Source organism: Trichoderma ghanense (assembly GCF_004382785.1).
Source record: "Trichoderma ghanense strain CCMA-1212 chromosome Unknown scaffold_5, whole genome shotgun sequence".
NCBI classification, from domain to species: Eukaryota; Fungi; Ascomycota; class Sordariomycetes; order Hypocreales; family Hypocreaceae; genus Trichoderma; species Trichoderma ghanense.
Window position 1 is genome coordinate 144,844 of NW_027395668.1, and position 22,358 is coordinate 167,201.

The following is a 22,358-nucleotide window of genomic DNA, read 5'->3' on the forward strand; positions in this document are numbered from 1 at the left end:
ACTAGTCTGATGATCTGATGATTGAAAATAGAAAGAAACATTTGCGACTGGAGAGCTCGGTGATGATGATGATGATGATGATGAGAAGGAGGAGGAGGAGGTGGTGGAAAGTAACGTACGAGACGAACGACCTTGGCAATTCTGTCATAGGCAGGTATACTCGCCTTGAGGCGCCAGAAGCGAGCGTCTTCTGTTACCGCTAGACAGATGCTATGCCCCCTACCTTACCTGAGAGCGAGGTGATGGGTCTCTCTACTCGCTCCTATTCCATGACTAGCCCAAGCAGCTTTGACTTGTGGAGTGCTCACTCACTGTCACCATGGACTTCCTGATACTACCTCGTAGGGTTCCATCCATCCATCTCCTGCATCGACCGCAATGTTTCACCTTGGTTGCAGCTTTGCCATCGTCCTGTGCAAAGTGCCTCGAAACGGAAGTGCTCCTTCATCGAGACACTGACCAGCAGGCATCCACAGACCATCGTCACAGTTCTCGTAGCGGCAGAGAACAATCTTAAGAAACCAACCAATTTTTGTGAACGCAACCACAAGCGCCATCTTCGCCCTGAGGATAGATAGGCCTTACACGGCAAGCAATCACAAACAGTCTCGACGAAGCACTCGCTCGAATATGTGTATTTACGTCTCGAGAACCAAAACATGAAGCGAAAAGGGCAAACAGAAGGCCTCCAAAATGAACATTCAGCTTTCCAAAAGTTTAAGCGTCGACAGTACACCGCAGCCAAAAAGAAAGGGCTCCCTCCGCCGTTCGCCCCTTTATTTCGCACGCACCGTCATCTGGTGGCTGTTGAGGCCCTTGAACTGCGAATCGGAGTCTCGCTGCTCAACGTAGGGGACCCAGGTGTCGTGGCCCCCGATGGGCGACTTGCTCTCCTGCGTCCTCCGTCCGGAGATTCGTCCAAAGGCGCCAGAGAAGAGGCGCGACATGGAGTCCATGATGGGGCCCTCGAGGACGTGGTTGAGGAAGGCGGGGAGGAGCATCAGACAGGCGCAGATGAGGCCGACGTTGATCTCGACGGTCCTGCAGTAGATTGTTTAGCGAACAGGTCTTATGGATATGGGATAGAGGAGTCGTCGGAGCAACGTACGCCCACACGGCCATCCAGGAGAGGTTCCAGGAAGCATCGGGGTTGCTGCGGAGAATCGGCGTCATTCCAAGGCGGACAAGACTGGCAGCGCAGGCACTGTCAAGATTGCTCATCGTTAGGCACACTCTTGCTAAAGAATCGTAGAAAGGTCAGAGCGCGTCACTCACAAGAGACCAATGCCAAACACCGCAACGACCTTGAGCTTCCTCTTCAGGTCCATGTTCAGTCCCACCACGACAGGCACAGGCAGAACGAGCGTGTACAAGTCCAAAGCCGAGCTCGAGATACCAGAGACATAAGGCAGATAGATGGGGTTCAGACAGTGACCGGGGACGGTCGGGTTCCACGCTCGCTCGACGGGGATGCAGCTGAAGACGGTGCCGAAGAAGAGGCTGGTGGTGAAGCCAAATGTCAGGACGATGCCGGCAATGATGAGGTAGCGCATCTTGGTAGATCCTGCGAAGATGCGGTAGTAGAAGAAGAGGAAGGTGAGTTTGACGCAGCCCGAGGCAAGCAAGTAGATGTATGAGCCGATGGTGAAGAACTGGATGGGCCGTAATGGTCAATTACGCTGCCCAAAACAAACAGGCGCGAGAAGAGGAATACTGTACCTTTAGCATATCTACGACATGTTGAACGGGAACGTTCCATAGATGGCGTCCGATGCCTTTGTTATAACCTATTTTCTGCGGTTACTTTACCGAGAACCTGCAAGGATAGAGGGCAGAGGTGACTTTTACTTACAAAGAAACATAAAGACCGAGAACCCAACGACCAAACACTACCCATGTCAGTTGATGCTGGTCGAAGCATGGTCCTTCTCTGTCCATGATGCTCACATATGATATCACACAAAAGTCTATCAAACAAGTCAGAAACCTCGGGATTCTTCAACGCAGTACAGCCATGGCAGCTCGATGAAACTCACAATCATCCACGCCCAACTTGGCCTTTGTGATAATAGCACGCGTATACAGTCTCATGCCCACGGCCAGCGTGGTGATCGTCAACAAGACCGAGTGCAGCGCAATGTTCTCCGACATGTGGTCATACGGATCGATAAAGTTGGGCTCGACTCCCGGAGGAGGGGGCATTGAACCCAACCATTGCGAAGTCATGATTGCTCTGAGTTTTCCAACCCCCTCGGAAGCTCCGTCTTGTTTTCTTGGGTTCGGTGACTGAGCTGAGTTCAAATGAGTGGAAGCAGGAACCTGCAGAGGCCGGGAAGCAGCAGCAGCAGCAGCAGATCAGCAGTGCGTGTTAGACGCACGATCCAGGGAGCCCAGGGGAGCGGAGGCGCATAACTGATATGTATTCCAAACGGCGAAAGAGCAGACAGCAATGCGCCGAAAACAGAACACGAACAGACAGAGGGGCAGAGGAGGCATGGCCAATCTAAATGGAGCGCATCGAAAGCTGATCCTGCGGCACAAGGACAACCGCACACAAACCTGCGCAGCGGCCTGCCTTGTTGGAAACGAAACCCCCCGTCCTCAATATTTGTGGTGCCGGATTGCACATCGAGAGACAAAAAGCACAGACACACACCAACTCGCGCCCTCCACCACGGGCCGCAAATCTGTTTTACTCCGGCGTACGCAGAGAAAGAGGAGGGAAATCCCCTCTCTACTACCCCCCCCCCCCCNCCCCCTTTACCCACCAGCCAATATTCTTTCTCACTATATGCGCGCCCACACTTTTTTTTTTGCCGTTGTTGCAGAAGGACCAAAGGTCTTGGAGGAGGGTGGGCACGAAAGACGACGAAGATGAATCCTTTGGGCTCATTTTGGGTGTAACCCTCCCCACGAGGCTGCCAATTGGAGAGCCAGGACCTGCTTCGTAAACTGGGGCTTGGCTGTTGTGCCGTTGTGGTTGGAGATGGGTAAGACACGGGATATAGCAGGGCCGAGTTGCATTTGGCGCAGCAGGGCACGTATGTATGTATCTACGTGCTGTAAGGCAAGGAATGTCGGGCCAACGTGGGTGGCGTCTGGTGTCGATGTGTGTGTGAGGGAAGCTCGGACGGAGAGCTGTGGAAGGCCGCTGACGGGCTTTGTTGGCCAAGAACGTCCGATTCATTCACGGGTTCAACCTCGTCTGTCATTTAAGAGGAATGAGAACATGAGATTCTCATCTTGACTTGTGAAACTCGCCTTCTTCTTCCACTATAGACGTTGACTGGATCTTTCCACTGATACAGGAGCGTCACGATGGTGACACTTTGGGGATGGCATGTCTCGGCCTCGGCGTGGCTCAGCACCACAGCCCTCGCCCTCATAACCGTACGAGCGCCAAGCGGAACAGCACAAGACGAGTGAAAACACAAGGGAGAGAAATCAGATCATCAGGCTGACCGTCTATTCCAGTACAATCTGCTCCGCATAATCTACAACTTGTATTTCCATCCCCTGGCCAAGGTTCCCGGCGCAACCGCCTGGAAGGCCTCTCGACTGCCCTTCATCTGGTCGCTCCTCAGGGGCACCATCGTCCATGACATTGAGCGCCTGCACCGCAAGCATGGCCCCGTCCTGCGCATCGCGCCCAACGAGGTCACCTTTGCCCACGAGGACGCCTGGCGAGACATCTTCCAGCTGCGGAAAGACCACCAGCCGTTCCTCAAGGACCCCATCTGGTGGAAGTCTCAGCCAGGCATGCCCGAGTCCCTGCTCAGCGCCATCGACCCGAGGCGTCACGCGCGCATCCGCAGTCTCCTCGCCCCCGGCTTCACTCCAAAGGCGCTCAAGGAGCAGGAGGGCATTGTGCACTTTTACGTCAACCTCCTGGTGGAAAGGTTCCGGGAGCTGGCGGGCAAGCAGCCCGGGAGCGGCGCCGTCGTCGACGTCGTGCCGTGGTTCAACTTCATCGCGTTTGACATCTTCGGCGACCTCGGCTTCGGCGAGTCCTTCAACTGCCTCCAGGACTCCAAGTACCACCCCTGGATCGCGCTGCTGTTCAACAGCGTCAAGGCGGCGTCGTTTGTCGCCGCGGCGCGCTTCTACCCAATCGTCCAGCGCCTGCTCCTCATGTGCATCCCGCAGTCTCTGCGTAAGATGCAGAGGGACCACTACCAGCAGATCGTCGACAAGGTGGACCGGCGTCTCAACTTTGAGCTGGAGCGGCCCGACATCATGTCTCATGTGATACGAGGCACAGAGCGTCGCGAGCTGCCCCCGGGCACCATCCACACTACCTTCATGGTGCTGACGACCGCAGGGAGTGAGACAACGGCCACGGCCTTGAGCGGAACCCTCAACTACCTGGTCAACAACCCTGATAAGCTCGAGGCCCTGGCGCGAGAGATCCGCGGGGCCTTTGAGAACGAGGCCGACATCAACCTCGACTCTCTGCGCAAGCTGCCATATCTCAACGCCGTGCTAAACGAGGGCCTCAGGCTCTGTCCGCCCATCCCGTGGGTTCTCCCTAGGGTCGTCCCGGAGGGAGGAGATACAGTATGCGGAACATGGCTTCCAGGAGGGGTATGGCAAACTCCCCTCGTATATCCTTTACTTGCTTTTTTTACGTCCTCTTATCCTCATCGCCTTTGCTCGTTGTCCCCCCCCCCTCTTCCCCCCTTGTCTCGCGTGCAACCGTTGCATTTCTCGCCCGTGATCCCTGACTACCAAGAACCCGAACATGGGGGGCGCTTTGCTGACCACGAACCCAGACTCCCGTCTCGATACAAGCATACTCCATGAACCGCGACCCGGCAAACTTCCACGCAGCCACGTCATTTGAACCAGAGCGCTGGCTCCCCTCCAGCCGCACAGACCCAGAGTCGCCCTTCTTCCACGACCGCCTCCAGGTTGTCCAGCCCTTCAGCGACGGGCCCCGGGCCTGCCTGGGCCAGCATCTGGCATGGGCCGAGATGCGCCTCATCATGACCAAGCTGCTCTGGACCTTTGACTTTGCGGTGGTGGAGGACCGCAGGATGCGGTGGGAGGATCTCAGGACGTTTCTGCTTGTAGAAAAGCGCCCGATCGAGGTGCGGGTGCGGCTCAGGGACAACAACACTGCCGGCGCCGTCGCATAGTAGCTGCATATGTAGCTTTATTTCCAACTTTGGCTCTTCGTGTTGTGATTCTGCTTCTGCTTCTGTTTCTGTCCAAACTTTGCGTTGCTCGCGAGATTTGGCAGGGATATCGGGCTTTGGACAGGGGTTTTGACTACGGGTGCTAGACAAAGGAACACAGACTGATTGACATCACCCATGTCCCCCTGTCTCCCGTATCACCCACGTGAAGAGATTGCGAGATGCTTGTTGGTGGTCGCACGCCGAAAGCCTGCAGGTAAGCTGTCAGAAAGGGTCTCTTTGAGTGAGACTTCTTGTGTAAAACCCCAGGTTTGGAGACGGGGCAGGCAGGTTTCTTTTCAGCGTTGCAGCAGCAGTCAAATTGGGGGCCAAATCCCAGTCGCAGTCATCATACCCTCTCGCACGCATTTTGCATGCCCTAGTGTTTTCCCCCGCTCTTTGGCCCATTCGTCCCTCGTCAAGTTCGTAACGCTTGCTGCGCCTCTTGGTGTTGCATCGTGTGGGTGACCTTTTTCGCATTCTGCCTGGACCCCAATCACGGTCCCCCGTTCCCATCAGCCGTGTCTCTCTGTGCCCTCTCTCACGCTCAACGCTCTTGTGTCGCAGTTAATGCGACTGCGCTGTGCCTCCCGTCCAACGGCATCTAAGCGCCAGGCAGGCAGACAGGCCAACAGGCAGACAAAGGTGGCAAGCATTCGTTCCCCAATCTTCTCAGCCCAGCGTTACATAGCCGGACATGCAAACTCATGAATGAGAGCCTTTTTTTGGCCCACAGAATCTCTCTCATTGGACCTGGGCCGAGGCTTTGCGCATCCTGATTATGCGCCTTCGCTTGTAGACCTGCATAGCCTATTCAGCCATGGATTGGCAGATATCGCGCACGATGTCGACAGATGCGGTGGTCTGAGCGGCGAGATCGCCCTCGGTGGGGGATTGGGGGGACTTGTTTCTCCTCCTTTTGTCTTAGGATCTCCGTCTTTTGGCCCCCAAAACTTAGAGTATACATATCCTCGGCTGGCCGGAGGCCCTTGGAAGGATGCCGGATAAGGCCTCTGGAAGGATGCTGATGCCAGTCGCGGCAGTACATGGACCGAAAAAGAAAAAAGACGCAGGCAGTCTTCACGCCTTGCATGCTTCGTATCTCATCTCGGCATCTGAAGGTGATGGAGCGTCAAAACTTGACCGCCGGGAATTATCTGACCACAGATCTCCCTCCTCCGGCAAGGGGATGAATTCACCGTAACCGTATCGTGCCTGGATTTTCCCACATCCCTGACCTTGAAATCAACCTTGGATGGACGCAAGCTGAAGAGCTCAACCCGCTGGCTTATACAGGCAAAGTGATGCCACGTTTTGAAGCGGCAGAGTGGGTGGACTTCATTTTCCATCAAGGTTCCATCTATGGCACCCTATCTCTACCCTGAGTGTCACCTCATTCCGCTTTTCCCCCAAGGAATACTACAGTAAAAAGGAAATAGTACTCTCCTCTAACGAATCAGGGCCCGCACGCCCTTTGTGCTAAGCTTGGGAAGGGGGATCAAAAAGTCGTGCGCTTGCTTGACATCGCTCTCGTCCGTCTCGTAGAGCTCCAGCTTGGGGCCATTGGGGCGATACAGGACTGCCAAAATAAGACTCATCTCCGCCATGGCCAGGCTGTTTTGGATTATTGTGTTAGCTTCCTGCCAGTACGACTACAACCCCCATCACGTTGTTAGAGCGTGAGGGGGCGATAGGAAGCCTGCTTACTTCATTCCCAGACAATTCCTCGATCCGCGGCAGAATGGCACGTAGGACCGATGCATGGCCGGAGTCACATCGTGAATCCACCGCTCGGGTACAAATTCGCCCGGATTCGGGTAGACCTGAGGGTCTGAGTGCATCAGATAGGCAGACATGCCCACGGGGACCTGTCGTCGCCATGTGTTAGCCAGCGTTACCTTTTACGCAGAATACGGATGAAGCGCCATAACGGGCACAGGAAAAGGTGGTCAGACTGCCTCACCCCAATCGGTATCACCCAGTCCTTGTACTGGAGTGGTTGGTCGGGAAATACTCTCGGCAAGCGGTGCATGACGCCATAGCTGAGCCTGGTTTACACCCATGTGTGTTAGAAACGGGCGGTCCTCGTTAGCTGATTCGTCCCACGTACCTGAGGGATTCCTTGATGATCGCCTGTAAGAGCGGCAGCTGCTCGAGCTCGGCCCAGGTGGGAACATGCTGGGGCCAGTTGGCCATCGGCTCCCTTAGCTCAGCCTCGAGCTTGCTTCGCAACTCTGGCCGGGAGAGGATGTAGTAGGAGGCGAAGCCGATGGTGCGTGCCGTGCTCGCAGTGCCGCCGCCAAGCAGGACCTGGGCTTCCTTGGCCAGTCGTTCTTCAGTCCTCTCCTCCACCGGCATGTCGCTGTTTGCGATGTGTCGGAAGATGGAGATGTCGTTGGCGTCCTTTTCGGACTTGTCCCTGTTTGCAATGCGAATCTGTTCCAAGGCCCGCTGGGATTTTGTTAGGATTTGCTTGCCTAAACGGAATCTGTGTACTCACTTGGCGGAAGATGTTGAACATTTGCCCTTTTGGATAGATCTTGAGTAACAAGCTCTCTGGGAGGAGGCTCAGGACTCTAATGTGGGTGTCAGTTTATGCGCAATGCTGTGCTGGGATCCGTAACGTACTGAATGATCTGTGGAAACCCTGTGAAGAGTGGAATGGATCGCACAATTGCGTGGATGACATCGTACCTGAGATGGCAGCATAATCAGCACCGATCTCATGTAAAGCAGGTGGAAGCATGCATACCAGTCAGAAGCAAAATCTTGGGAATCGAGAAAGCGGTCGCCATGAGATCCCCTATCGTCGGTGCCAAGGCAAATCCTTCCGATGATGTCGCCCGAAAAGGCAGAAAAGGCATGGTCTAGCCGGATGACCGAGTTTGTGCCTTCGAGCTCTCTGAAGCGGGACTCGAGGTGCAGAGCCACTTCGGCGAGCATTGGCTGCAGTCTCGTGATTCCCTTGCGCGAAAAGAAGCCCTCCATGGGCTTTCTCCTCTTTCTGTGCAGGTCGTGATCTGTCGTGAGTAGATGGGAGCCTATAGCGATGAAGTCAGCATACACACGCTCTCTCTCTCTCTCTCTTCAGATCGAGCAGTCAGCCTCACCATCAAAGTCGATGCCCTTGCAAAACACGTCGTAGCTTTCGGTTCGTCGCTTGCTCTCTGTGACATAGACCTCGTTGTAAAACTCTGGATCATGGATAGAGAGTTCATCGGGATTCACACGGACGATAGGGCCTTAGGTTCAGAGAAGTTAGCACCGGGACCGACGTGGAAGGTGACCGTTTCACATACCGTATTTCTTGTGCATCTTCTCGATTTCAAACAGGTACTTGCCATCCAGCCAGTAATCATAGTAAAACTCATACCAGAAAGAGGCGGCGGCAAACTTGGGACCCGGGAACTTGGCCAGCGGCGAGAACCAGAGGCGGTATATCGTGAGGTACACATTGTAGACGACGAAGTACAAGACTGTAGCCCAAAGGACGGTTGTCGCAAGAGGCTGCGACGCCAACCCGTCCACGATGCTTGACAAGAACATGGCAGCACTGCTCTTGCGATGATGCCGAGGGCAAACAAGTGGGAGTGACGGAGAAAAGAAAAGAAGAAAGGATATGCGTGAGGGCAGAAAGTGTCGATATCAAGTTGGCCTCGAGGGGAGATATCAGAAGAGTACCTGCATCACATGTACTTCGCTCCGCTCTTAGCAGCAGCTATTATAGCCAGGGGCATGCTCATAGATGGTGTTGCGGAATCATGCCGCTGAGACGCTGTTTCGGGCTCTCAATTGACCCGTCTCAGGATAATACCAATCAATGGCTCGCTGCTGATCGGATGAAGCCTTCACGTACCGACATACGGGCTCCTTCAGCCTTCCCCAAAGGAACGGATCCTTCATCCCATGTCGTGCGGGTAATACGGCGCCCGGGGGGCCTGTAAAATCGAGCCGAGTTGGTAGAGTGGAAGAGCCAACGACTCGCGGCTCGTACGTTGTGGCAAGATGAGGGGCGTCCGATGTTGCATCGTATGCAATATTAATAGGCTGCATGAGGATGAGGTGTGTGGATAAGTCTCAGCCTACATGTCGTGAACCTTGGTGGCTGATTCGGTGCCGCCAAAAGCAGGACGCGCCGGGCCCAGCCTGACAGCACAGGGAGCTGCAGGTGCAAGTGCCGGAAATGCTGACGCCCTGGGCTTTCTATAAGCGGCAGCTTTGCGCCGTCGACTAGAGATCCCCAGTATCGCGGTGCCATATACGGTGTAACGTTGGGAAAAGGCATAGTCAAACGGGATACGGCGGCTATTCGTGCGCAATCGCCTCGTCCCCCGTGGTCAAGCGGTTGGGTGTGTTCCAACGAGACACAAGGCTGCCCCTGTTGGGGATAAAACGTCGCTGATTTTCACCCAATGCTGGGCTCCGGCATATAAGGTAGTAAGGTATCTTCGAGTTGCATCACCTTGTATCATTGGTCCACCGCCGTGCAGACAAGAAAACGATCAGACATCATGGAGTATCGCTACTCAGAAATCATCGACCCCAATATGTACGAGACACATGGGCTGGACAATGGCATTGCTCTCCGAGGGCACAAGGAGCCTATGAGGGAAGTCCAGGGGGCACAGCGAGCTCAAGACGACTGGTCCAAGCACGTAAAGCCGCTCGGCGACTACAAGGGCGGCCTCGGTGATCGCTTCAGCTTCATGCAGGTGACTGTTCCGGAATGTTTGCCAGAGAGGCTCGAAATCATCTCGTATGCAAACGAGTATGCATTCATCTATGATGGTGAGTGATTGCTTCACCCCGACAAGCGTAACTGGCCAGTTCCTGTAAAGCTGACTGTCTTGTTGAGACGAAATGGAAAACATGGACCTTGAGAACGTCACCGCCGCAGAGCCGGGGATCCTCGAAACATTTCGAGAGGGCTTCCTCGACAGCAAGACGGACGGCAAATCACGCCCAGAGAAGCGGCTTCAGGCGCAGATCCTGAAGGAGATGCTAGCCGTTGATCCCCCGCGGGCCATCACGACCATGAAGGCGTGGGCCAGGTTCGTGCAGCTCGCATCCCAGACCAGAGCGTCGCCGTTTCGAACATTGGCAGAATACGTGCCCGCGAGGGTGATTGATGCTGGAGAATTGTAAGGACTGGAGCAATATTCCCACCCACGGAAGCACATTGAGTACTGACTTGCTGTTTATAATCTGGTATGGCACGCTCACCTTTGGGCTTGCGATTACAATCCCCGACGAAGAGTACGATCTGTGCATGGAGCTGGCGCGGCCTGGATACGCGGTCTTGGGCCTTACCAACGACCTGTACTCGTGGCCCAAGGAGCGGCAGGCAGCCGAGCGGGCGGGTCAGGACTATGTCTTCAACGCCATCTGGGTCATCATGAACGAGCGGCAGGTCAGCGAGGAGGAGGCCAAGGCCATCTGCGCCGAGGAGATCCGGCGCTATGCCCGCGTCTTCTGCGACAACGTCGACGAGGCGAAGCAGAACCTGGCGCTGTCGAAGGACCTTCGGGCGTACCTCGAGGCCGTCATGTACAGCTGCAGCGGCAACCTCGTCTGGAGCATCTACTGCCCGCGATACCACGAGCTCTAGGCTTGCGTAGCTGAGGCGTAGCGTATGTTTCCTCGTCGTTAGCAGATGCTTGTACTTTGTGTGTAGGGCGGAGGGTGGGTGAGATGAGGGTGGTAGTGCAGCAGCCTGTGGTTGGATTTGGCGTTGCAGATAAGGCCATGATTGGCCCGAGTCAGGTAGGGATACGGCAAGTGGAGTGAATGCTGAGTCCGTCAAGTACACGTACCGACCGGATCTGCATTGAGATAGGTGGCTCATGGAGAAGATCAGGGTCACGGAAACACAAGGAACAAACGAGCAAAACGAATTTGAATTCTCAGCCAGTTGTGTTTTTTTTTTTTTTTCTTTTATAAGGAAGAAGGCCACGATCCTTGCGAGAAGAGGGGAATTTGTGGACGACACGCCACCTGCACTTCAAGGGAAGCCACCACAAGCCTAGGTGGGCAGGTGCGGCTACCCTTTCCTTCCACAGTGCTTTCACTCGTAAAGGGAACTTTGTGTCGACAGTCTTCACGCGTACCTTAACTGCAGTGGCCTCTGTGATTTCAATCCAAGGCAAGGTACCTTTGACGTTACCCTGTGGAGGAGCGATGGGTACCTCCCTAAGTACCTTACCTACCTGTACGAGTACTACCCTCCAGGTCCTCCCGCGTACCTGCACAACCTGGAAGGAAATCAACTGCCGCCTGCCCTGGGGTGCCTCTACATGTAACTCTCCCGGGACCAGTCCAACCCCGTTCCTTCGTTTGCACAGCAGCATCAAGTCACATCACCACGCACAAGCGAGCCTGAAACATCTCCTTTTTTTCTTTCCTACTGGGTGACGATGGAATGCACATGATTCGACCGTATGCGCTTAGACGGATTCGTGCTGCATTTCCCCCCTTCACTGCTTGTCCAACACGACAATATCCCTGCTGATGCGGGTATAAGAGGGTTGGTGTTGGCCGCTCGCTGCGTGGGATGGGCAGATGCGCAGGATTGTGTTGTTCGAGGCATTCCTCCTTTTCGCTTGGCTTCCAGTTTGTTTCTGAGCCATTTTTGATACCCAATCCGCAAAGTCTCTTCATCTACAGAGCCCATCACTCCATCATCACCATCTCCATCTTCAATCACACTCGCTTCAGCCCTTTGCCAACATCACAATGGGAGCCCAGTGGTCGCAGTTCTTCCCTCCCAAGCCGGCATTCACAGAGGCAAATGTGGACAACCAAGAGGGCAAGGTCTTCATCGTCACCGGCGGCGCCTCTGGCATCGGCCTCGAGCTCTCCCGGATCCTGTACCTCAAGAACGCAAAAGTCTACATTGCCACGCGCTCCGAGGAAAAGGCTCGCCAGGCAATCGCCGACATCCAGGCCTCTGGCACCTCCAGCGGCAGCCTCGAGTTCCTGCACCTGGACCTGGCCGACCTGACCAGCATCAAGGCGTCGGCAGAGGAATTCAAGGCCAAGGAGTCCAAGCTTCACGTGCTCTGGAACAACGCTGGCGTATCCCAGCCGCCTGCCGGGAGCGTCTCGGCTCAGGGCATCGAGCTGCAGCTCGCTACAAACTGTCTCGGGCCGTTTGCCTTTACGCAGCTGCTTCTCCCTCTGCTCAGATCGACGGCCGCGGACGAGGCCACGCCCAAGGGCTCAGTTCGTGTAGTCTGGCTCTCCAGCCAAGTCATGGAGCTTTCTGCACCTCAGGATGGCATCATTCTCGAGGAGATCAAAACGCCTACCAAGGACCGAAACCGCAACTACACCAATTCCAAGACTGGAAACTACTTTCTCGCTACGGAACTTGCTCGGAGGGAGGGCCCTTCCTCCATCGTGAGCGTGTCTCTGAATCCAGGCGCTCTCAATACCAATCTCCTGCGCCACACGCCTCACCTCAAGTACCTGGCCTACCCGCTGCTGCACAAGCCCCGAATGGGAGCTCTGAGCGAGCTCTATGCAGGGCTCTCGACGGATATCGGCTTGGAGAATAACGGATGCTACGTCATCCCTTGGGGTAGGATTTCGCACAATGTCAGGGCAGACCTGGTCAAGGCTTCAAGACCCACGGAGGAGGGAGGGTCGGGGAGGGCAGAGGAGTTTTGGGAGATTTGTGCTGAGAAGACGAGGGACTACCTGTAAACGAAGCTGAGGCATGCGATGCAGATTGATTGAGGAGATCAGACTGTTCTTTCACTTCGGGTTGGGGGCTCATCATCATCACATTCACCAACTAATAAATGCTCGACTCACTCACTTGACCAGGCGATTCCCGAGAACTCAAACTGTTGTACCACTTTGATTGTGGAAACGTGTTTCCAACCTCGTGCAGTCGGTACGCATAATAGGACTGACAGGCTCTCACAGCAAAGTCTTCCTCCACCACTTCTCCTCCTCCTCCAGCCATCCCTTGGCACTCGCCGGATGAGCAAGCATATGCCCGTCCCCCGGAAACTCCACAAGTCTGACATCCTTCCCGCTCCTCTCCAGCGACGCCGCAATCAGCCGCGCCTGCTCCAAGGGCACAACCGTATCTTCCTGACCATGCAGCAGCAACAGGGGAGACTTGACCCTGTCGACCTGGTACAGCGCGCTGCGCTCTCTATAGATCTCATCTCGCTCCTCCTCACTTGCGTCCTTTGGAAGGGTGAGCGCCTGAGTGTAGTGCGACTCCAGCTTGTGCGTCTTCTCGTCAAACTTCTTCAGATCCGAGATGCCAGACGCGCAGACCCCGCCGGCAAACGTATCGGGGAACCGCGTCAGGCACTGCAAGGTGTTGTATCCGCCGGCGCTGATGCCGGTGATGCCAATCTTGCCGATGGCGCTGATCTGGCCGAACCAGCTGGCTGCGGCGTCGGCGTCGGCAGCATCGACGTGGCCCCAGTTCCCCCATAGGGCGTTGCGGTAGTCGCGCCCGTAGCCGGTCGAGCCGGTGTAGTTCATGGCGAAGTAGCCGTAGCCGCGGGAGGTAAAGTACTGGATTCTGTAGGAGAGCCCGGGGCCGCCGTGGCTGGTTGGGCCGCCGTGGGCGTTGATGATGAGCGGGAAGGGAGCGGCCAGGTCGATTTCGTACTTGTCGCTGGTGGGTTCCCAGAAGAAGCCGTAGATGGTGTGGTTCGGGAAGCCCTTGGAGGAGAGACAGATGAGGTCGGGCTGGGCGATGAGGTCCTTGGGGAACTGCTCGTCGACTGAGAGGCGCAGGATCTTGCTGCGTTCCGGCTGGTGAATGTTGATTTTGTGGACGGCCTGGGGAACAGTGGTTCCAGTGCCAACTACAAGAACATGAGAGTCGTCGAATCGAGCAACGGCATCCCAACCTATTTGACAGAGGACGTCCCCACCAGCAGCCTCTCGCCACGAGTCATCGTTGAGGTCTATGATGAGGAGACGGGGCGCGCCGTTTGACGTGGCGACTGCTGCCAGGAATCTTTCCGTAACGGGCGCAAACGTGCGGCTACATCGTGATAGTGTCAGATCGAATTCCTGAAGGGACAGTATCATTATAGGTATCGAGATGCTTACCTCCCCTCGAAGAAGCTGACTTCGCCCAACTCTGAAGTTTCCAAGCCCCTGAGCTTAATCTTGCTTGGAGTGGTACTGCCAGGACTGAGCCTGAACAGCTGACGATAGCCACCAGTTTCCTGGGCAAAGAACAAAGTAGCTCCATCCACACCCCATCGGGGCTCAGTTGTGCTCTCGCCGTTTCCGCCAGCAATGTGACTGACACCGCTAATCGTGCCATCCAGGTGGAAATCAGCAACGTACAGCTTGCAGGCATCAATGAAGAGCCCCGGGTGGTTCCATTCAAGCCATGCAATTCTGCTTCCGTCCGCATTGGGCTGCGGCAAATAGTAAAAGTCGGCACCTGAGAGGATCCTCTTGACCTGGGCCGTCAGGATGTTGATTGCAACGAGATAGTTTCTGACTTTGGCGGCAGTGTTTTCGGTGTGGTCCTCTTCGATTGCAAGCACCCAGGGGGTCTTTGTGTTTGCATGGAAGCTAGAGTATCGCAGGATGGGAGACTTGAGCAGCACGGAAGAGTGCTTTGCGTCTGGCTCCAAGATTCTCACTGCGTTGTCTTGGTCGGAGAAGATGAGCCTCCCATCGGGCAGCACATCGTACAAGCCGGCGCCGTATTCGTAAACTGCGTTTTGGCAGCTGAGGTCTTGTGGAAGGACTTCGTTCAGGGTGTCGTCGTGGGAGACTTGCACAATGGTTCTCCGTGCGCCGTTGCTCTCGGTGAAATAGGCCCGTCCGGTGCGTGGCTACAGAAAGAAGCATGAGCTGAGGCTAGGCAGAGCATCGAGGAGGGATATGCAAAGCAGCATCGTGGCGTCTTACACAAACACGGGGAGCGATGAGGGACCGGACTTTGGAAACAACAAAGTCGGCCGATATGGGCGACGACCAATTGCCGTAGTCGGACGAGGTGGGCTTCTTCTTGACCAGCATGGCGAGCGGCCGGTGTGGGATACAGGTGGTGAGCATGAACCTGGTGTTTGCTGCGTGTCAGGTTCTCCCTATAATACGTTGATGCTGAAAGGCAATGGAAGCTATAGCGAGGGATGAATAAACGGCATTGATGCCTCCCAAATAACATGGCCGTTATTCTTCCCGTTGCTTCTTATATATTCCTTCAAAACTGACCAAAGGTCCCGTCGTAGGATGTGCTGTGCTACGACTTTCACGCACATGCTCGCCGCTAATGGCGAAGCACTCCAATAGGACATTTGCCTCCCCAACGGCTCGCTCTGGGTACGGCTTCCGGAGCGGCAACCAACGGGCACCTGGATGAGTTGCGGTGCTTCAAGCCAAGATACAGAGTACTTTTTCCATATCAAATGGGAACCCGGAAGCCACCTTAGGTAGTAACTTAGTAGAGACTTGTCAGGTAGAATACATTCTGTTAGCACTTATTATACACATGTTACGGCAGTGGAGTACAAGAAGGAACCCAGCACCAAAACATAGCCAACTGTCGCGGCTTTCATAGGTACATCTAGGTACGAGGCATGGCTCTTTAGAATACTGACTTAGAATGCTCAGACGTAATCCAGGGAGCTGCCTCTCTTCATTTGAATCCACTAGCAGGACAAGCCTCTATTGATTGTCATTGCACCTCTCGTGCCCGATGAGGAGAAGAGGCGGCCCCCTCTCGTGCCGTTCCGGGCACTAACACGCCACCCCCGGTCAATTGCTTGCGCGTCCCGGGTACCTTTTGCTAGCATAAATGAACCAGCTCTTACACATCTGCCTCTGCTCGCGTCTCTTTGACAACAACGAACAAGAATGGAAGAGATGGAGAAGATGGAAAAGACAGGCAGACAGGTCTCGTCGCCTGTTGCCGCCGTCCCGCAGACCAGGAGGCGCAGGTCGTGGCACCTCAGAGCGGCCTGCCTTGCTGCCTTTGTCTGCTTGGCCGGGCTCTCCTACCATCTCCAGCTTCCTCCTCATCCTCATCCTCATCCGCATCCTCCTCATCACCACCACGGCCATCATCCTCACGACCATGACCATGACCACAAGAGACCTTCTCCGTATGGCAGATTCCCAAAGCCAGACGATCCCTTTCACTTTCTTCCATGCACCACCGTGACCGTCCCTCCTGCTCTCGATGACCGCCACCCCCAGAAGAGCTGGGCGAAGCTGTTTGACCCAAACCCCAAGCACTGGAGCTGGGGCAACAAGACGGGCCAAGACACTGAAGCTCGTCCAAAACACGACCCCTTTGCTGGCCGCGGCATCTACCTGTGCGGATGGCTCGACGTCCCGCTCGACTACACCAACGCTTCTGACGCCCGCATCACGCGCCTTGCCGTGACAAAGTACCAGGTCTCCGGCCTCGCCCCTATTCGCGGCCGCTCCAAGCCGTCAGCCGGCCACAAGAGCGAGCGCACCATCGTCGTCGAGCCCGGCGGCCCCGGCGGCAGCGGAACGTCTCTGGTCTGGCGATCCGCCGAAGCCTTCTCGGAGCGTCTCAGCAACGGCACCTTTGACGTGCTGGGCTGGGATCCTCGAGGCGTCAACACGACGCTGCCTGCCCTCTCCTGCTTCCCTTTTGACGCCGACAGAGACCACTGGTCCATGTTTGCCGGGCAGTACCGCGAGGTTCTCGCTTCGCCGAGGGCCCAGCTCGAGGTCGCCGATGCCCTCAACGATGCCATCTTTGGCGCCTGCTACAAGACGCACGGCGACCTGCCGCGGTTCGTCAGCACGGCGTTTGTCGCGCGCGATCTGGAAGAGATTCGCAAGGCCCTTGGAGAAGATGAGCTCACGGCGCACATGATCTCGTACGGCACGGGAATCGGGCAGACGTATGCAAACATGTTTCCGTCGAGCGTGGGCAGGATGATCCTGGACGGCACTGAGTATGTCAAGGATCACAGGCTTCTGGGAGGCTTCGGGTGGACTGCCTTGGACAATGCCACGGATGCCTGGCACGATGGCTTCCTCGGGGAGTGCATCAACGCTGGACCCGAGCACTGTGATCTGGCCAAGCCGGTGGACGACGAGCCCGTCACTCTGCAGGGCCTGGAGTCCCGCATGGAAGCGCTCATCACTTCGCTTATCACGCGGCCCGTGGCAGGATACACAAACTTCAGCGGACCGTCTCTCATCACGTACTCTGGCCTGGTCGGCGCCATCTACGGCTCTCTCTACAATGCGTTTTCATGGCCCGCGTTGGCAACTCTGCTGTACGAGCTGGAAGCAGGAAACTCCACGCTTGCTTCCATCATGCTCGAGCACACGTCGTGGGAATACGATCCTACACTGCCGTCCCCTCCCAACAAGAGGCCGTCCACCGACGAGCTGACCTTCTTGGTCATCTGCTCAGACGGATACGACGCCCCGCTGCCCGAAGACGGCCTCGACTGGTGGGAGTCCCTGTGGGCCAACATGACGGCCCAGTCGTGGGTCTCGGGCAACTCGCGCTTCTTCGACGTCTTCCCCTGCCAGCACTTCACCGAGCACTGGCCCGCGCCGGCCGAGGTGTACCGCGGCGACCTGAACCAGACGCTCAAGCACCCGGTGCTGCTCATCGCCGAGACGTACGACCCTGCCACGCCGCTGCGCAACGGGCGGCGGCTGCTCGCCGAGATGGGCACCAACGCGCGGCTGGTTACGCACCACGGCTACGGCCATTCGTCGCGGGACAAGTCTGATTGCACCGACGCCATTGCCAAGAGGTTCATCTTGACTGGGAAGCTGCCGGAGGAGCAGGAGACGGCGTGCTATGCGAATGAGAAGCCGTATTTGTATGGCGTGGATAAGGGCAAGGATGCGCTTGCGATTTGGAGTGAGCATGTGCAGGAGCTGCCGTATTTGAATCCTCGTTTGGGTTGAGGTTTTGTAGTCTTTGCTCTCGCTTTTTTATACGATGTACAGTACTGGGTTATTGTTGGAAGAATGCTGATGAGATTTGGAAAGACAGGGTTCATTTGGATGATGCAGTTATCTAGCAGCTAAATGGGGTATCATTTCCAATACCTGAAGACATATAAAGTAGATCGAATACAACCGTAGTGAAAAAGCAACTTACCTATAGAAGGGAGAATCACAATAGCTCGTCGCCATATGATTTCCTCATCTACACTGAACTGTAGTGTTGATGTCGAAAGTTGTCCGGATGAGGTTGCATATCACATACATAGCAGTCAGTAAATTTCAGCCACGTCCCCCCCCCACACACAACACAACTCCAAAGGACCAAAAATCCCATCAAAGAAATCCCAAGAACAAACAATCAAAACCAGAAGAGCCAAAGTCAAAGAACGATATAGAAGATGACGTCATTCACATGCAAAATAAAGCAAGAGGTCGAAAAGAAACTCCTGGTTCCTGCATCTCCGGCCCCCCCATGTGACCACCTCCAGCGCAAGTGATGCCAAAGTTGATCACACGTTCCGACAGCCGTGATGAGCTGCGGCTCATTCGCCCCAGAAACGACGTAAACAAAGCAGATTTGAAACAGATAGAACAAAGCACAGAACATATTTGAAATCATGCATGTACCTTACCGAAACAAAGACGCTCATGATGGTCGAACTTGGATCATCATGGCAGCAGGTAGCGTTCCACAAGCGCCAGACTCGGATGACATCATCGCATACGGGCGAGAGATCGTGACTCTTTCTTGTGTTTTTCTTTCTTCTTTTTAAGAATCATTAGTGTCATAAGACTCGGGATATGTACAGTGAGCATCATGATATATATACAAGCCCAGCACGCCGCGCCGCACGTCCGCCTCCTCGAGTCAAGCCAACCACCTCCTGCTGCTGCTGCTGCTGCTGCTGCTACTACTGCTGCTCTTGGGCTTCCTCCGGACGGACGACTCTCCCAGCGGCTGCTTCTGTATCTTGCTGAGTGCCTCGTCCGGACTCCTCCGAACGTCTTGGGGGGGAGACCCCTCTCGTCGCCGGCCGAGAAGCGATCTCGGCGATGGGGAGCGGCGGTTTGAGGGGCGTTGCTGCGGTGGTGATGATTTTCGCAGAATCGGGATTTTGTAGTCGACATAGCCTGTGGATTCGGGGACTTGCCTGGGGGTGGGGGTGTCGGAGTCAAGGGTATCATAGTTGGTATTGGTGGTGGTGTTGAACGAGATTGGGGTATCGGGTGAGTCTAAAATGCAGAAATCGTCTTCGGGAAGTTGAGCGGTAGGAAGCTCATCGTCCTCCTCATCACCATCTACAATGTGTACAGGTAGGTGCTCCTCCTTGCCATCGTCGGCGGCATCCGTGGGGTCGAAGGTAGATCGGGTCTCGGTGGAATCGCACACGGACGTGACGGTCGTGTCGCCGTCGTCGGATTGAGACGTCTCGTCATCGTCATGAACCATGGAGCGCCTGATAAAGTGAGAGTCCAGGTGTTCCGAGCGCTTGCCAGAGAAGGACATGGACCGCGACGGCGGGTTCGTCGAAGTGAATGCCGGCGAATCGGCCGACTCGGATGGGGAGCCCGCAGACTCGGGCGAAAGGGGCATGTCTCGGGCATTGATAGCGCAGGGTTCGGCGGTGATGGAGCCGTGAGGGAAGAATACGTCGTCGTCGTCGTCGTCGATAAAGTAAGGAGCATCGCCGGCGCTGCTGGCCTTTGTGCTGGTCGTGTGAATAGAATCGGCTTCGGAGAACGACGATGACGTCGACGGCACGGAGCTGGGCCCGTGGCGCTCAAGGTAATCATCGGGGAGGTAGCTTGCAAAGTATCGGACAATGGAGTCGAAGGACTTGGTCCGGAAGAGCTGAAGGGCGTGCTGCCACTGGTCAGAACCGATCAACTTCGGGTTGGCAATGATCTCTACAGCGAGCGATTCAAGGGACTCCTCGAGTTCGGAGAGCCGCTGCCGCTGCCGAGCCGCCATGAAGCGATGGAACTCTTCGGCCGTGTCCGCACGGTGGGAGATTTCGTAAACATCGTGGTGAAAGGCTTCGGGGTCTTGCAGGGTGTAGGTAAAGGTGTTGTACTGGTCGTGCAGCGTCGTGAATAGGTCGTCCCGCTTCAGGCCAAACTTCCATGCGGGCCACGAGATATCGGGATCGTCCATGTTGCGAGATCGGGGGGTGTTTCTCCGCGAGAGACGCAGAGGAGAGAGGCGGGGGGGGAGGAGGATAAGGCGTGTGGTAAGGCGGTTGCTTATACAAAAGGCGCAGTCGTGTGAAGAGTCAAGAGAGCCCAGGGGGTTGATCGAGAAAAACAGGGCTCGCTTAGAGCATAGTACTCGTCGCGATCATGGCCATGGCGGAGAGTCACTGACGAGGACTATCAGACAATCACTGGTCGAATAGCTGCTCGTGTCGTCGTGAGTCTTGCGGGCGATGGTGATGTGATGTATGTATGGTGAATGTGCTGGAGAGTGCTGGAGATACTGCCACAACGACGTCGCCAGGGCCCTTGGAGTTCTGCCACAGCAGCTGGGGGGAGGCGCGCGTATACCCATTGCCCCCAGCACCCGATCGTGAGGCCGTTGCAGCCTGAGGCATTCCACTCGGCCCTCCACCTGGCCTCCACCTGCGCGGCGTTGGTTGGCTGCTGGTCTCGGCTGCGGCGAGCACTAGATCCGATCTAGATTAGTATAATCCTAGCGCTGCACTAGCTCCGTCAAAGGCTACCAATCAGGCTGCGGTGGCTGAATCCTGGAAGCAGCTTGGGCTGTGCGCGTTGTTTTTCCAGGTTTGGATGGGCAGCAGCAACCGGTTGTTCCATTTCTGTTCTGTGTGGATTCTTCCTTTTGTCTTCGATCGCGATGATCAACCTGGAGTCTTTTTCTTTCATCACCGATATTGCCTTCAACACTGCGATCAATCATATACATACAAATACTGCATATCAGGAGAAGTTACCCATTTCTCTCGCCTCGACTTCTCCTCCTCTTTCATTTCGCCTCTGTGCGCTGCTGCCGAGATGATGTGATTGTGCGTTTCCAAGTGCCAAACATACGCACACACTCGCCCTTATTGGCATCTCGTTCCACTCTTCCATGCGGCCAGCACATGGATCCCCCCCTTGCTGATGCTTTCCTCGACCAGCATCCCTGCCGCTGCCCAATCGCCTCAGCTACAGTGGCCTTCTCTCACACCACAACTGCTCAGGTGGTGCGGCCGTTCACGGCGGCGACACGCTGGCAGACCCCGGTCAAGAGAGGAAAACTCTGCCCAGAGGATGACAATCGTATCAATGGCCTGCCCATCGCTTCCGGACGGCTGTGGCTGGTGTGTTCTATCGCGATCAGTTGCAGAGCCTCTGCGCCACTGTGGTAGAGGTTCGCGGAATTCGAGTGGCAAGTGATCAGTCGCACAGGTACCCAACATGCTTTTGCTGGAGCGCCCGCAGTAACACGAGACTCTGAGTGTGAGGCCGTCACGCTGACTGCTGCTGGATTGGAGCGTGAGAAGGGTCGCATTCCTCCAGGCAGCTGAGACAGCCCTCCAACTGGAGGAGTCGGCCTGCGACTGATCAGGAGGATGCCGTGAGCGTCCTGCATACCAACCCAGTTTGACACGGTTTTGGCCGGATCGCCCAAGTGGTTATTTACGGTCACTCGCACCACCTTGGCTGAAGCTTGTTGTGAGGCTCTTTCCATCGGGGCTTTCTGGACGCATCACGTGGGGATGATTCAGCGTCGATGCTGCTGTTGCCCTCATTCTGTCTTCCTCTTCCTCGTGAGGATACAGTCTTTGATGGCTTTACAGCAGCGGGCGTGAGAGTGTCCTGTGAGTTGCTCGCATGCAATCTGTTTTCGTCATTGACTGCTATCAAGCTTCCCAAGGATTATGTCGCCTACCGCTGTGACGGCTGGGAGGAACGATGAACAGGTTCAAAGCAGGTTGTTGCGGTGTTACTATTTTCAAAAGTATCCAAGGAGGTGTTGCAATACTTCAGCAGACTCCTTCAATGGAATATCACGGATAGCCGAAAAGGTTCCTGCACAGCACTTGCTGGCGCAAGGATACCTTTCTGTCTATCGTCAGCATCATGGGACGTCTGCCGTGCTCTGTCCACTATCGAGGTGCGGATGAGGCGCAGCTTGAACAAGGAGCGCGCACCGCCTCATTCCTTCGTCTTGCCAGGTCCTTGTCTATCACTGAACCTACGTTGCCCGCCATGTCCTGCTCTATACAGAGG

General features: G+C 55.6%; 9 protein-coding genes across 9 annotated transcripts; 5 read left to right on the forward strand and 4 right to left on the reverse strand.

The window, feature by feature from the left end:
* Window positions 1–776: 776 nt before the first annotated feature.
* CCMA1212_004983 (uncharacterized protein) lies at window positions 777–2,326 on the reverse strand (the record flags this gene model as incomplete). Its single annotated transcript, XM_073702264.1, has 6 exons — window positions 777–1,041; window positions 1,109–1,204; window positions 1,276–1,652; window positions 1,720–1,794; window positions 1,861–1,967; window positions 2,037–2,326. Coding segments are annotated over 6 exons (1,209 nt in total), but the record flags the coding sequence as incomplete, so codon positions are not given.
* Window positions 2,327–3,318: 992 nt separating this feature from the next.
* On the forward strand, window positions 3,319–5,138 carry CCMA1212_004984 (Versicolorin B desaturase; the record flags this gene model as incomplete). The annotated part of the gene is made up of 3 exons (XM_073702265.1): window positions 3,319–3,390; window positions 3,475–4,584; window positions 4,773–5,138. The coding sequence occupies 3 exons, from the start codon at window positions 3,319–3,321 to the stop codon at window positions 5,136–5,138; spliced, it is 1,548 nt and encodes a 515-aa protein (XP_073559234.1).
* A 1,487-nt stretch (window positions 5,139–6,625) lies between these two features.
* On the reverse strand, window positions 6,626–8,864 carry CCMA1212_004985 (Trichodiene oxygenase; the record flags this gene model as incomplete). Its single annotated transcript, XM_073702266.1, has 10 exons — window positions 6,626–6,791; window positions 6,885–7,045; window positions 7,141–7,225; window positions 7,288–7,628; window positions 7,678–7,753; window positions 7,806–7,871; window positions 7,930–8,218; window positions 8,288–8,419; window positions 8,477–8,735; window positions 8,859–8,864. 10 exons carry the CDS (start codon window positions 8,862–8,864, stop codon window positions 6,626–6,628), a joined length of 1,581 nt encoding a protein of 526 aa, XP_073559233.1.
* An 824-nt stretch (window positions 8,865–9,688) lies between these two features.
* CCMA1212_004986 (Fusicoccadiene synthase) lies at window positions 9,689–10,785 on the forward strand (the record flags this gene model as incomplete). The annotated part of the gene is made up of 3 exons (XM_073702267.1): window positions 9,689–9,965; window positions 10,033–10,318; window positions 10,362–10,785. 3 exons carry the CDS (start codon window positions 9,689–9,691, stop codon window positions 10,783–10,785), a joined length of 987 nt encoding a protein of 328 aa, XP_073559236.1.
* Window positions 10,786–11,909: 1,124 nt separating this feature from the next.
* Window positions 11,910–12,881, forward strand: CCMA1212_004987 (uncharacterized protein; the record flags this gene model as incomplete). The annotated part of the gene is made up of 1 exon (XM_073702268.1): window positions 11,910–12,881. One exon carries the CDS (start codon window positions 11,910–11,912, stop codon window positions 12,879–12,881), a length of 972 nt encoding a protein of 323 aa, XP_073559235.1.
* Window positions 12,882–13,100: 219 nt separating this feature from the next.
* Window positions 13,101–15,191, reverse strand: CCMA1212_004988 (Dipeptidyl aminopeptidase BIII; the record flags this gene model as incomplete). The annotated part of the gene is made up of 3 exons (XM_073702269.1): window positions 13,101–14,193; window positions 14,262–15,004; window positions 15,081–15,191. The coding sequence occupies 3 exons, from the start codon at window positions 15,189–15,191 to the stop codon at window positions 13,101–13,103; spliced, it is 1,947 nt and encodes a 648-aa protein (XP_073559228.1).
* An 837-nt stretch (window positions 15,192–16,028) lies between these two features.
* Window positions 16,029–18,083, forward strand: CCMA1212_004989 (Putative hydrolase; the record flags this gene model as incomplete). Its single annotated transcript, XM_073702270.1, has 1 exon — window positions 16,029–18,083. One exon carries the CDS (start codon window positions 16,029–16,031, stop codon window positions 18,081–18,083), a length of 2,055 nt encoding a protein of 684 aa, XP_073559227.1.
* Window positions 18,084–18,993: 910 nt separating this feature from the next.
* Window positions 18,994–20,280, reverse strand: CCMA1212_004990 (uncharacterized protein; the record flags this gene model as incomplete). The annotated part of the gene is made up of 1 exon (XM_073702271.1): window positions 18,994–20,280. One exon carries the CDS (start codon window positions 20,278–20,280, stop codon window positions 18,994–18,996), a length of 1,287 nt encoding a protein of 428 aa, XP_073558919.1.
* A 946-nt stretch (window positions 20,281–21,226) lies between these two features.
* On the forward strand, window positions 21,227–21,652 carry CCMA1212_004991 (uncharacterized protein; the record flags this gene model as incomplete). The annotated part of the gene is made up of 2 exons (XM_073702272.1): window positions 21,227–21,445; window positions 21,494–21,652. 2 exons carry the CDS (start codon window positions 21,227–21,229, stop codon window positions 21,650–21,652), a joined length of 378 nt encoding a protein of 125 aa, XP_073558920.1.
* Between the last annotated feature and the right edge of the window lie 706 nt (window positions 21,653–22,358).